This window comes from Orbicella franksi, chromosome 9 (assembly GCF_964199315.1).
Source record: "Orbicella franksi chromosome 9, jaOrbFran1.1, whole genome shotgun sequence".
In the NCBI taxonomy this organism is placed as follows: Eukaryota; Metazoa; Cnidaria; class Anthozoa; order Scleractinia; family Merulinidae; genus Orbicella; species Orbicella franksi.
In genome coordinates, this window is record NC_138153.1 from 13861003 (window position 1) to 13873044 (window position 12042).

Below are 12042 nucleotides of genomic sequence, written 5' to 3' on the forward strand. Positions count from 1 at the left end.
AAACTCAAAACAGCGAAAAGAAAAAAAATCAAAAATAGAAAATTTATACTTGCGCACATAACAATATTAGGGAAGCTTAAAATCTTGGAGCGGAAGGAGCGGGATGGCTATAGTGATTTATGATACAGCAACTAGGAAAGTGTGCAAAGAGAGAAAGATTCAATTTCGTTTTTATATTGTTTAAAAAAAAGGCTTAAAATTTTCAATAGCTGGAATACATTCTTTGCTTCTGTAAAGCTAGACGTAGAAGCTTACCGATGAAAATGCATCAATGAAAGAATTAAACAAGCGATATTCTCGGTGGACAATCCCCGAGCTATTTACCCTCTCTGTTTCCAGACCATTAAACAGTTTGTTCTCTGTGCTCTTCAAATCTTCAAATCCCCGTAGTATCTACAGCAACATCTGACAAACACGAATTCGCCATGCCGTAACCTATTTAAAACATTCTTCAACTTTTCAGTTTTTTTCGTCTCAACTTCTAAAATTTGTCAGCGCAATAAAATTTTGGAATGCGACAATGCCCCAAACTGGACCTCAATTATTACAATTAAAGATTATCCTATGTTATGGACATTATAGAAAATCAATCGGAAGGCTTGCACGGAAGGCTTGAACGTTTTCAAGACGGGGTTTAACTAAAGCAGAACGTGAAAGGGAACGTCCGAGAGCAAGAATTAACAAGCAAAGAAGAAGCCAAGGAGATTGCAAAGAGAGCGGGTCAGGGCTAGAGAAAGGAAGCGAAACAATACTGAACAATACAGTGAAGTAGAGCGAGTCAGGGCTAGAGAAAGGAGATGAAATGACACCGAACAATGTCCTGAGGCAAAGCGAGCGAGGAGTTGACAAAGGAGGCTAAATATCCAAAATGCACTTAGTTTTCACACTTCACTCACAGTTTGCGAATCCTTGAATAAATTTCATAGCGGCTTGGCTAGTCAACGCATCCATTGTAATCACAATATGTGTTTGGATGTGTAGTGGAAGCAAAATAGCATGAATGTATGGAGAATGCAACCTTTTCTAAGGTTCCACTACCTGCAGGAAGATAATCAGTGAAGGGTCCGGGTCCTGGGAGATAAGCGTGAAACTGAGATGTACCTGCTTACCTCTCTGTCGTCCGTGTCATGAATGTGTTGCCAGCTCATGTACTTTTTATTGGATTTGTCTGGCAAGTATCTGACGTAGCGCACTTGTCTGTCTTCAAATTTTCTTACAACTTCGGGGTCCAGTTTCGACAGGAGTTCCCTGTTTTTCACCAAAATTGTTTCTCCGCCACAGCCATCTGCGGGTTCTTTCAGGCAGAAAAAGAAAACCTGCAGGGGAAGAGAGAGTGGTCACAATTAGTTAAAGGCTGACTAAAAATTAAAATCATTTGCAATTGCTAACATTATACCCCCCACCCCCACCCCTACCACGTCTTCTAAGTTTATGTTTAATTAACAAAAGATCATAAAGCTTTTGCTTTATCTATTGGGTGCAACACGACTAACGGAAGGATAATGTGGTTATCCTGCTTTCTTTGGTATTCACTTATTAAAAAGCCTTCTGTTTTGTTCCTAGGGATAATGAATCGGTCACGACCTCTGGCATTTCAGTTACATTCGTCTTTTCTACACTTAATTGAACTGCTTACCTTGGAGGGGTAGACCTCAGTGTATGACATTTCGTTGTGTGGATCTATAGCCACATCATCAGGATCATCGTTAGCGGTGTAAGTTCCTATACTTTTGTCAATTTTTTGTCGGAACGATGCACCACCTTCGTAATTCATTCCTTTCCAAGGAATTGCCCTTGCAATAGTTGAAAAGTCCTGTGCAGTTTCAGCTGGAAGACCGCGGAACAAAATGGCGGGATGTTGTGCGTGGTTTTCCTCTACGTACCCCATACAATTTGCGCTCAATTCGGCGAGGGAGGACCGGTGCGGATTAATAACTCGCACGCCATGTGGGAATGACTCTCTTGGTTCTGCCAGGAATTCTGGGAAACCTTCACCCGTTGAACCAGCAGTAAACGGCCTGTCCTTGAGCCTCGACTTGAATTTAGTGACGAGCTCCTCTCTGAATACTGGCTGAAAAATGCTCTTTGCTGTTGGATTTTCCTGACTTTGCTGGGCTGAATAACTGCAAATAATATTTTTGAGATAGGACTTTCTGGTTCCGGGAATACTACACTTAGGAAGTCTCGAGAAAGACGCGCGAAGCTGCAGAAGTCGAGCTGCCATATCCTGTTAAGGGAGACAAATGATATAGGAACTGCGTTCAAAGAACAACCATTCATATTTTGAACAAGCTCAATTCCATGAAAATGAAATGTTATTGTTATAGATTTAAGGTTTTTACTGTTTGTTGTCAAAGTGGAGAAAATCAGTAAAGGAAGTGATCCATGAAAAGAAAGGAGGGGACCCACCGACCATTTAAGAGAGTAAACTGCATTAACGCAACCGGTGCCAAGCCTCATGCTTAGATTTCTTCTTAGCGCACACACGTGATTTATGGTTGATACACACGTGGGGTTTTTCTCCAGGGGCACGCTCCGGGAGTAAAGCTCCTCAGTGTGTACCAACGATTTCATGGGCGTAATTCATTCTCGGGAACAGAATTTCCACCCTGCAAAATGCTCGGCAACATTAAACCGGTTAAATATTTGGGAGCAAGATCCCGGAGCAAAACTTGAAAACGTTCCCTCGGGTGTACCATAATATGGAGCAAACTCCCACACTATGCTCCCCAGTGTGTACTAGTCGTGCAAACTGACCCTGGAGCATGCTCCTGGAGCAAAATCCCTCGTGCGTATCGGCCTTAAAGATAGCCTGTTTTAGCAGGCTCGCCTTTGAGTCACACACGTGAGAACTGGTGAAGAAAATAAACAAGACGAGACCAAGGACTGTTATCGTTGTTTAATAATGCTTTATTCCTCAGACAATTCCAAATGACAGAATTAGGTTTGCTGTGCGATTGGGAGTACCTAGAATTTTTTAGAGCCGTTTATCCGACCACATAAACAAACCTTTATAAATGAGCGTATTCCAAAAAACACAAAATACGAATCTATGCTAAGCTTCTTCTTGCGCATATTATGCTGTTTCTGTTAAAGAGCTGAGTACATGGCTATTTGCTACAAACAAATTTAGACCGAATTTAGGGGCATCGGAGCAACAATCGGTCCTGATACTTCAGGGGGGTATCCGGTCACCTCGCCAACAGAGAACTTCGCCACCGACGAACTCGCCACCAACATCAAGAGAAAATTAAACCAGAGTAAAGTAGTCGAGGTACATTAGGTGTTCGAGCGACTACAATGTCAGTCGACTCGTAAGTTTGTTGGCTTGTGTGTTTGCAAAGAAAACATAGGTTTCTAGAATTCAACTACATGTATATATCTTTGAGAACTGACTGTGCTGTTATTGCTCAGTTGCTTCGCTGTTGCGTTTGCTCAAGCTTACGTAAGTGTTTCATAAAAGGCTTCGTCTCAACGATCAAACAACTTCAACCCGGCTTACACGGGCTGTGTGAGTTATACGACTACACAAAGGAGAAAGAATTTCAGTTTAATGTTATTAGATTGCTAGTAATTTGTTGGCGAGGAGGCTTCGCTTAGTGGCGAGTTCGTTGGTGGCGAGACTTCCTTGTGGCGAGGTACGCTGCCATACTTAGGTTCGTCTTCAGGTATGCTCGAACATTAACAAAGCAAACTGTATAACATGCCGAGAAAGTCATTTCTTATCAAACGAATTCTTAATGGTCCTAACATCGAAAGCTCAAGAGACTACAGATTGCCTCCTAGAACTTAGCGTATTCCAAAAGCACAAAATACGACTAGATCCTAAACTTGGTCTAGCACAGATTATGCTATTTCAGTGAAAAGACCACAAAAGTTACACAAACATAACCCGAGCAGAATCAAAATGAAACTTACCTCGGAATCGGAGTCACCGAGTTTGGGAGCAGACTGTTTGCGTGCTAATGTATGCAAATTTAGTGTCGTGATAAACATTACTCTATAAACACAATGGACCTTTCTGCCGATGTCACGTAATCCATCAAATATTTTCGCTCGCGCGCGCTTGGTCTAAACGCGTCACGTGACCGACCATTCCCCAGCGGAATATCCGAGCCTATCCCCCAATTTTCAAAACTGCGCGTATTGCGAAAAATATTCGATCCATTTGACTTTGAAAATATGCTCGGATATTTGTCCGAGGATATTATCTGTTCCGAGAGGCGAACAGTTTTCCGAGAGCGTAGCTCGATGAAAACTGTGTGCTTTGAGGCACAGATAATGTCCAAGGACGAATATCCGAGGATATTTCCGCGCCAAATGGAGGTTATTGTTTATATATCAACAATATTTCGTATTTTTCATACAAACAAAAAACCACCTTCATAAATGCCGAATTTAGTGGATATGCGCAGTTTCATGCAGTTGGCCAGTTTGGTTGCCCCCTGGCAAACATTCTTTGTGAAAATTTGGGGTCCCATGTTTCCAAGCGATAGCAACGGATTCTTATGAAACTTGGCATATTTACAAAATTTCGCATGATACATCGAACGGTGAGGCTTTTTTTTTTCTTGTTTGAATGAAAAATTCGGAAAAGAGTGACATCGGTTAAAAGGTCTGTTTGTATAAGTAAACAAGCAAATGATTTCAAGTGCAATTTGGAATAAATAAGAACAAGTAGCACATCCACTGAAAGCTAAGCACTCTGTCGTAATAATGTGGTCTGCAACTATTGGTCGAAGATTTAGTGTGGTGATAGCCTGCGAACAGGCTCCCAGCGAGGACGGAAAAAAAATCCGGCGATCGCGAAACAGAAGAATTCGGAGAGCAAAGCGATCGGGGCGGGGTCAGGCTCCCTCGCTTCGTTCGGGCTCACCGGGAGCCTGTTCGCAGGTTAGTGTGGTGATAAACACTAACAATAGAAGGTGATAAGTTGTTCTCACGGGAGTAGCGTGGAACCCGGCCTTACGTTTACCTCGTTGATACGGTCACCTCGTTATTACGGCCACTTTTTTTGTCCCGACGAAACGTCCATACATTTTCTTATAAGAAAACGTCGTTAATGCGGCCACCCCCTTAACACGGCAAACGGCCTCATTCTGAATCCCACTTAGTAAAACCCTTCACATTTTTACCCCGTTTAAACAGCCCCTCGAACCTGTTTTATCGCACCAAAAAAATCCATGTGTTGAAGTTGCAAAAAATCAAGTCACGTGCGATATTTCATGGTATACTACAGTATAAAACGTGATACCCGTTTACTTAAGCATGCACTACTCGCCAGACCTCACGCGCCCTTTGTTTATCTAAAAGCTAAAACCATTATTAATGGAGTGACTAATAAAGTTGCTATTTGATTACTACTACTATTTCAATATCAACAAGGTTCCTTTTCTGTTATTTGCTCACTATGCGGTCAAGTAAACTAAAAGTTTTCTCTCCCCTTTGAATCCCAGTCTGCCGTGCTGAACAGCCAAGTTATCCAAAACCAACAAATCGCCTTTCTTCCATTTAAACCCAACTGCGCATGTCCACGAGGTAGCCAGTATGTGCTGTAGTACTGCAGGCTCGATATCACTGCCATCCCCATAATAAGTGTGACAAGGCTGTTTGTGATCGGGAATCTCAGTCCCCCCCGGAAGTAGCCGGAAGTACGAAGAATTATGAAGAGTTACCTGGTTGAACCAGATTTTCTCTCCTGTCTCCGGGTGTTGAATACAGGGGGGCCTGTTATGCCAAAAGTATAAATCTCCGCTGGGATCCCATGTGACTTTGCTGCCTTGCTCTTTCACTCTTTTTTCCACGACCTTTTCAGACAGGAATAAAAAAGAATAGTCATAAAGTTTTGATTACTGTGGTAAATACACTTGGCTTCGAGCTACAATATGCTAGCTAATTTTCAGACATGCCACTCCAGCAGACTGAACAAATATTAAACCTACTAGAGATGGTTAAAAATCCCAACTGGTAATAGCTCTTAAGCATGATTATGTCACATACCCAAACTTCACCACCAAGCCTCGCTTGCGCGAAATTTTCTCAAACCTCTGGCGCCTTCGTGTTGTTTCCACGGGGGAATTCCTTTTATCTTTGCCATTTTGGGAATTTGTGCACGATAAAATTTTCAACGCGAGGCTTGGCGGTTTAAATTTGCTTGTCTGTCTGATGTCTTCATGCATACGGGCTATTGTCGAAACCCTCACGAGTTTCCAATTGTAATCATGTCTAATTATCCAATAAAAAACTTATTTTTTTCCCAAGAGGGCACGGTAACCAATCCTGCAATCTCATTGGTTCTTAGCGCGGTCCGGAGTTTCCTATCTCTGACCACGGTCACGGTAACGGGGGAAACAGCGCGGGTGAAATTGTCGTGTTGGTTGATTTTCATGAGTGAACTTGCGGTAATCGTCAACCTTTGCTTTTTACACTTCCATCGACGATTAATCAACCAGGTTTATCTCTATTTCCTTTTAAATGGCAAGGAGAGTCACTGTAAGTAAATTCAATTGAGTATTTTGAAGTTGTGAGAGTTTGTTTGGTTGTTTGTAGCTCGGCGCTGTAATGGCGCGTAATCCCGTGTTTCTCTCGCCACAAAAAAGAAGTCAATTGCAGTGGAGTTTATCTCTCTGATCGTTGCTGTATTTAGGAGAATTTCTGTGGAATACACTTAACAGATTTCCTCGCTTTCTGCTACTCAATTTGCGGTAGACAGTCTGACTTCGAGTGATTCGCAACGACTGATAGCATCGGGCTTAAAAATACTGCCCTTGGTCTGCAGCCTCAGGCAGCATTTTCAAGACCTCGGTCACAGTTTTTCATTATACAGACCTCCCAGCTGGCAAATAACACATATAACTTGAACACTCCATAGTACTCCGAAAATTGTCACGTGCTACCAGAAGTCGTATTGCTGCAAGCTTTGCACAGTGATACAGACTGAGAGCTCATTCAATTTTAAGAGACTGGATCGAAAAACGTACTTGATTTGCCGGCCTATGGACCTTGTAATGGACGCAGAGACGAATAAGAACATCTGGAGGAAGGATGAAGGAACGATTAAGCTTAAAATCTGTCCAGAGCAAAAGCTACGTAAGATCGATACCACATGTAATTTGTGACAATCCTGAGTTAGTACCGGAGCTGGAGCACGCGAATCGCACTGGCGGATCACCACGGGTACGGATTTTTGGTACGGTTAAACCATCAAGCCGATAACATTTGATTGTGACCTCACTGTACAAGTGAACGAGCGTGGAAACGAGAGAGCGTCTGTCCGTACAGACTCTGTGGGAGGGGGAACGGGAGGGGAGTCTCAAAGTATCCCGAACGGGGAAGCTCACGAATGCCATCTTTGCTGGGCGGGATTTAAGAGATGTAAACTCATTTCTATTGCTGTGTCAACAAACGATAGCGGAGTTGAGTTGATAGAACGTTTTCAAGACGGGGTTTAACTAAAGCAGAACGTGAAAGGGAACGTCCGAGAGCAAGAATTAACAAGCAAAGAAGAAGCCAAGGAGATTGCAAAGAGAGCGGGCCAGGGCAAGGGAAAGGAAGCGAAACAATACTGAACAATACAGTGAAGTAGAGCGAGTCAGGGCTAGAGAAAGGAGATGAAATGACACCGAACAATGTCCTGAGGCAAAGCGAGCGAGGAGTTGACAAAGGAGGCTAAATATCCAAAATGCACTTAGTTTTCACACTTCACTCAGAGTATGCGAATCCTTGAATAAATTTCATAGCGGCTTGGCTAGTCAACGCATCCATTGTAATCACAATATGTGTTTGGATGTGTAGTGGAAGCAAAATAGCATGAATGTATGGAGAATGCAACCTTTTCTAAGGTTCCACTACCTGCAGGAAGATAATCAGTGAAGGGTCCGGGTCCTGGGAGATAAGCGTGAAACTGAGATGTACCTGCTTACCTCTCTGTCGTCCGTGTCATGAATGTGTTGCCAGCTCATGTACTTTTTATTGGATTTGTCTGGCAAGTATCTGACGTAGCGCACTTGTCTGTCTTCAAATTTTCTTACAACTTCGGGGTCCAGTTTCGACAGGAGTTCCCTGTTTTTCACCAAAATTGTTTCTCCGCCACAGCCATCTGCGGGTTCCTTCAGGCAGAAAAAGAAAACCTGCAGGGGAAGAGAGAGTGGTCACAATTAGTTAAAAGCTGACTAAAAATTAAAATCATTTGCAATTGCTGTCATTATACCCCCCCCCCCCCCCAACCCCTACCACGTCTTGGAAGTTTATGTTTAATTAACAAAAGATCATAACGCTTTTGCGTTATCTATTGGGTATAACACGACTAACGGAAGGATAATGTGGTTATCCTGCTTTCTTTGGGTTCTCACTCGTTAAAAAGCCTTCTGTTTTGTTCCTTGGGATAATGAATTGGTCACGACCTCTGGCATTTTACATTCGTCATTTCTACACTTTATTGAACTGCTTACCTTGGAGGGGTAGACCTCAGTGTATGACATTTCGTTGTGTGGATCTATAGCCACATCATCAGGATCATCGTTAGCGGTGTAAGTTCCTATACTTTTGTCAATTTTTTGTCGGAACGATGCACCACCTTCGTAATTCATTCCTTTCCAAGGAATTGCCCTTGCAATAGTTGAAAAGTCCTGTGCAGTTTCAGCTGGAAGACCGCGGAACAAAATGGCGGGATGTTGTGCGTGGTTTTCCTCTACGTACCCCATACAATTTGCGCTCAATTCGGCGAGGGAGGACCGGTGCGGATTAATAACTCGCACGCCATGTGGGAATGACTCTCTTGGTTCTGCCAGGAATTCTGGGAAACCTTCACCCGTTGAACCAGCAGTAAACGGCCTGTCCTTGAGCCTCGACTTGAATTTAGTGACCAGCTCCTCTCTGGATACTGGCTGAAAAATGCTCCTTGCTGTTGGATTTTCCTGACTTTGCTGGGCTGAATAACTGCAAATAATATTTTTGAGATAGGACTTTCTGGTTCCAGGAATACTACACTTAGGAAGTCTCGAGAAAGACGCGCGAAGCTGCAGAAGTCGAGCTGCCATATTCTGTTAATGGAGATAAATGATATAGGAACTGCGTTCAGAGAACAACCATTCATATTTTGAACAAGCTCAGTTCCATGAAAATGAAATGTTATTGTTATAGATTTAAGATGTTTACTGTTTGTTGTCAAAATGGAGAAAATCGGTGACTTAGGAAGTAATCCATGAAAAGAAAGGAGGGGCCCACCGACCATTTAAGGGAGTAAACTGCATTAACGCAACCGGTGCCGAGCCTCATGCTTGCTTACATTTCTTCTTGGCGCACACTCGTGATTTATGGTCGATACACACGTGGGGTTTAGCTCCAGGGGCACGCTCCGGGAGCAAAGCTCCTCAGTGTGTACCAACGATTTCATGGGCGTAATTCATTCTCGGGAACAGAATTTCCACCCTGCAAAATGCTCCACAACATTAAACCGGTTAAATATTTGGGAGCAAGATCCCGGAGCAAAACTTGAAAACGTTCCCTCGGGTGTACCATAATATGGAGCAAGCTCCCAGAATATGCTCCCCAGTGTGTACTAGTCGTGCAAATTGACCCTGGAGCATGCTCCTGGAGCAAAATCCCTCGTGCGTATCGGCCTTAAAGATAGCCTGTTTTAGCAGGCTCGCCTTTGAGTCACACACGTGAGAACTGGTGAAGAAAATAAACAAGACGAGACCGAGGACTGTTATAGTTGTTTAATAATGCTTTATTCCTCAGACAATTCCAAATGACAGAATTAGGTGTGCTGTGCGATTGGGAGTACCTAGAATTTTTTAGAGCCATTTATCTGACCACATAAACAAACCTTTCATGAGCGTATTCCAAAAAATACAAATAAGGATCTATGCTAAGCTTCGTCTTGCGCATATTATGCTGTTTCTGTTAAAGAGCTGAGTACATGGCTATTTGCTACAAACAAATTTAGACCGAATTTAGGGGCATCGGAGCAACAATCGGTCCTGATACTTCAGGGGGGTATCCGGTCACCTCGCCAACAGAGAACTTCGCCACCGACGAACTCGCCACCAACATCAAGAGAAAATTAAAACTAGAGTAAAGTAGTCGAGGTACATTAGGTGTTCGAGCGACTACAATGTCAGTCGACTCGTAAGTTTGTTGGCTTGTGTGTTTGCAAAGAAAACATAGGTTTCTAGAATTCAACTACATGTATATATCTTTGAGAACTGACTGTGCTGTTATTGCTCAGTTGCTTCGCTGTTGCGTTTGCTTAAGCTTACGTAAGTGTTTCATAAAAGGCTTCGTCTCAACGATCAAACAATTTCAACCCGGCTTACACGGGCTGTGTGAGTTATACGACTACACAAGGTAGAAAGAATTTCAGTTTAATGTTATTAGATTGTTAGTAATTTGTTGGCGAGGAGGCTTCGCTTGGTGGCGAGACTTCCTTGTGGCGAGGTACGCTGCCATACTTAGGTTCGTCTTCAGGTATGCTCGAACATTAACAAAGCAAACTGTATAACGTGCCGAGAAAGTCATTTCTTACTAAACGAATTCTTAATGGTCCTAACACCGAAAGCTCAAGAGACTACAGATTGCCTCCTGGAACTTAGCGTATTCCAAAAGTACAAAATACGACTAGATGCTAAACTTGGCCTCGCACAGATTATGCTATTTCAGTGAAAAAGCCAGAAAAGTTACACAAACACAACCGAGCAGAATCAAAATGAAACTTACCTCGGAATCGGAGTCACCGAGTTTGGGAGCAGACTGTTTGCGTGCTAATATATGCAAATTTAGTGACGTGATAAACACTACTCCATAACAAGAAATATATTTTGTAACGTTTCGCTAATTACACTGGAGTATGTTCATTATGTATGGTTCGTGTTAACTGTAGAAGTATTTTAGGCGTGAATCCCCTAAGGGGCTAGTAGGCTATTTAAGAATTTGTAAGTTATGCAAGAGCCACTCGAAGGCATCTCTTTCAACTTTGCTTTTGCTGTTATATCGTCGGATATTGAACGAGCGAGCGTTCCCGCCTCGATCGCGCAATCCTTCACTGAGGGAGATCCTTTTCATGAGACTGCTTCACGAACATTGTTTCCTCGTCTTTTGGACGTTAAGTTTGATCAGAAGTTCTCTGCATTCAAACGCGATCTCGACGAGAAACAAGCTGCCACTCAGTCTCAACTGTAGAGGCTAAAAACGGTATCCAAGGCTTCGAGTTCTTTTAACTCTAAAGTACAATACGAGTTCAGCAACTCTCTGCTGGATGCAACAGACGGGACCAGCAAGACCATCTCAAAAGGAAACCTTTCAGCAGCCAAGTTATTTCGTTCCGCGGACAAGAACCCCGCTGTTTGGGCAGCAGTGTAAGTACGAATCGACGAACTCGCCGAAGATTCAGAGGAAGAGAAAAAGCTCTGATCAGCCGAAATACGACCGCCAGCTAAGATCCGGGAGAAAAAGCGGAAAAATGCGTCTAGCTGGCCAACTCTACAGCTACCCGCTCTACATCCAGTGAAGCTCCATCCACTCATGGCCTGTCCACTGGCAATTATTTTTCTTCTAATCAGCCTTTTTGTTTTTTTCGCATGCAGTCCTTTCGTGGACGTCAGCCTCAACTAGCAGACAAGTGTTTCAGATGCGGCCAAAGAAGCCACTGAGCAAATCCATCTTCCTGCCCAAGCCGTTTTAGAGGAGCCGCTGCAGCCCCTCCAAGCAGTAAAAATACATACTTATGGCAAATACCAAGCTGCATTGAAGAGAATGGGATAAGCTGAGTATATAATTTTTTCAATTTAATCAAATGATTGGAGACTTTGAGCCAGTTGAACTTATTGATAATTTTGTTGAACCATGTGATTCAAGGTTTTTTGGAAGTCTTGAAAAGACAATTTACTCTAAGGGGCTGAAAAATTTCCGTAGCTGTTCATTCATCGTTCGCGTAAATTTTGGTTATGTAAATTGTGTCCATTACTTTTGACTTTGTCATGGCAACCGCAAACTTCGTATAGGTTTGGACAAAAATCAACTTTTTCGACATACTTCTGTATT

General features: G+C 42.9%; 2 protein-coding genes across 2 annotated transcripts; both read right to left on the minus strand.

Moving 5' to 3' along the window:
- Positions 1–637: 637 nt before the first annotated feature.
- Positions 638–4095, minus strand: LOC145496401 (dapdiamide synthesis protein DdaC-like). The gene is made up of 3 exons (XM_081476038.1): positions 3919–4095; positions 1637–2227; positions 638–1316 (listed from the first exon to the last, which is right to left on the minus strand). The coding sequence occupies exons 1-3, from the start codon at positions 3994–3996 to the stop codon at positions 1053–1055; spliced, it is 933 nt and encodes a 310-aa protein (XP_081332164.1). The 5' UTR covers positions 3997–4095; the 3' UTR covers positions 638–1052.
- Positions 4096–5219: 1124 nt separating this feature from the next.
- Positions 5220–9038, minus strand: LOC145497360 (dapdiamide synthesis protein DdaC-like). Its single transcript, XM_081477179.1, has 3 exons — positions 8451–9038; positions 7923–8141; positions 5220–5807 (listed from the first exon to the last, which is right to left on the minus strand). Exons 1-3 carry the CDS (start codon positions 9036–9038, stop codon positions 5409–5411), a joined length of 1206 nt encoding a protein of 401 aa, XP_081333305.1. The 3' UTR covers positions 5220–5408.
- Between the last annotated feature and the right edge of the window lie 3004 nt (positions 9039–12042).

What these genes read in the sequence shown, in the direction of transcription:
- LOC145496401 (XM_081476038.1), bottom strand. Translation starts at nt 3,996, where the DNA reads ATGTTTATCACGACACTAAATTTGCATACATTAGCACGCAAACAGTCT. An exon ending in TCGGTGACTCCGATTCCGAG is followed by an intron (nt 2,228 to 3,918) that starts GTAAGTTTCATT and finishes CTCCCTTAACAG; the next exon opens with GATATGGCAGCTCGACTTCT. An exon ending in CTGAGGTCTACCCCTCCAAG is followed by an intron (nt 1,317 to 1,636) that starts GTAAGCAGTTCA and finishes CTTCCCCTGCAG; the next exon opens with GTTTTCTTTTTCTGCCTGAA.
- LOC145497360 (XM_081477179.1), bottom strand. Translation starts at nt 9,038, where the DNA reads ATGGCAGCTCGACTTCTGCAGCTTCGCGCGTCTTTCTCGAGACTTCCT. An exon ending in CTGAGGTCTACCCCTCCAAG is followed by an intron (nt 8,142 to 8,450) that starts GTAAGCAGTTCA and finishes TGACCACTCTCT; the next exon opens with CTTCCCCTGCAGGTTTTCTT. An exon ending in ATGACACGGACGACAGAGAG is followed by an intron (nt 5,808 to 7,922) that starts GTAAGCAGGTAC and finishes CTGTCTGAAAAG; the next exon opens with GTCGTGGAAAAAAGAGTGAA.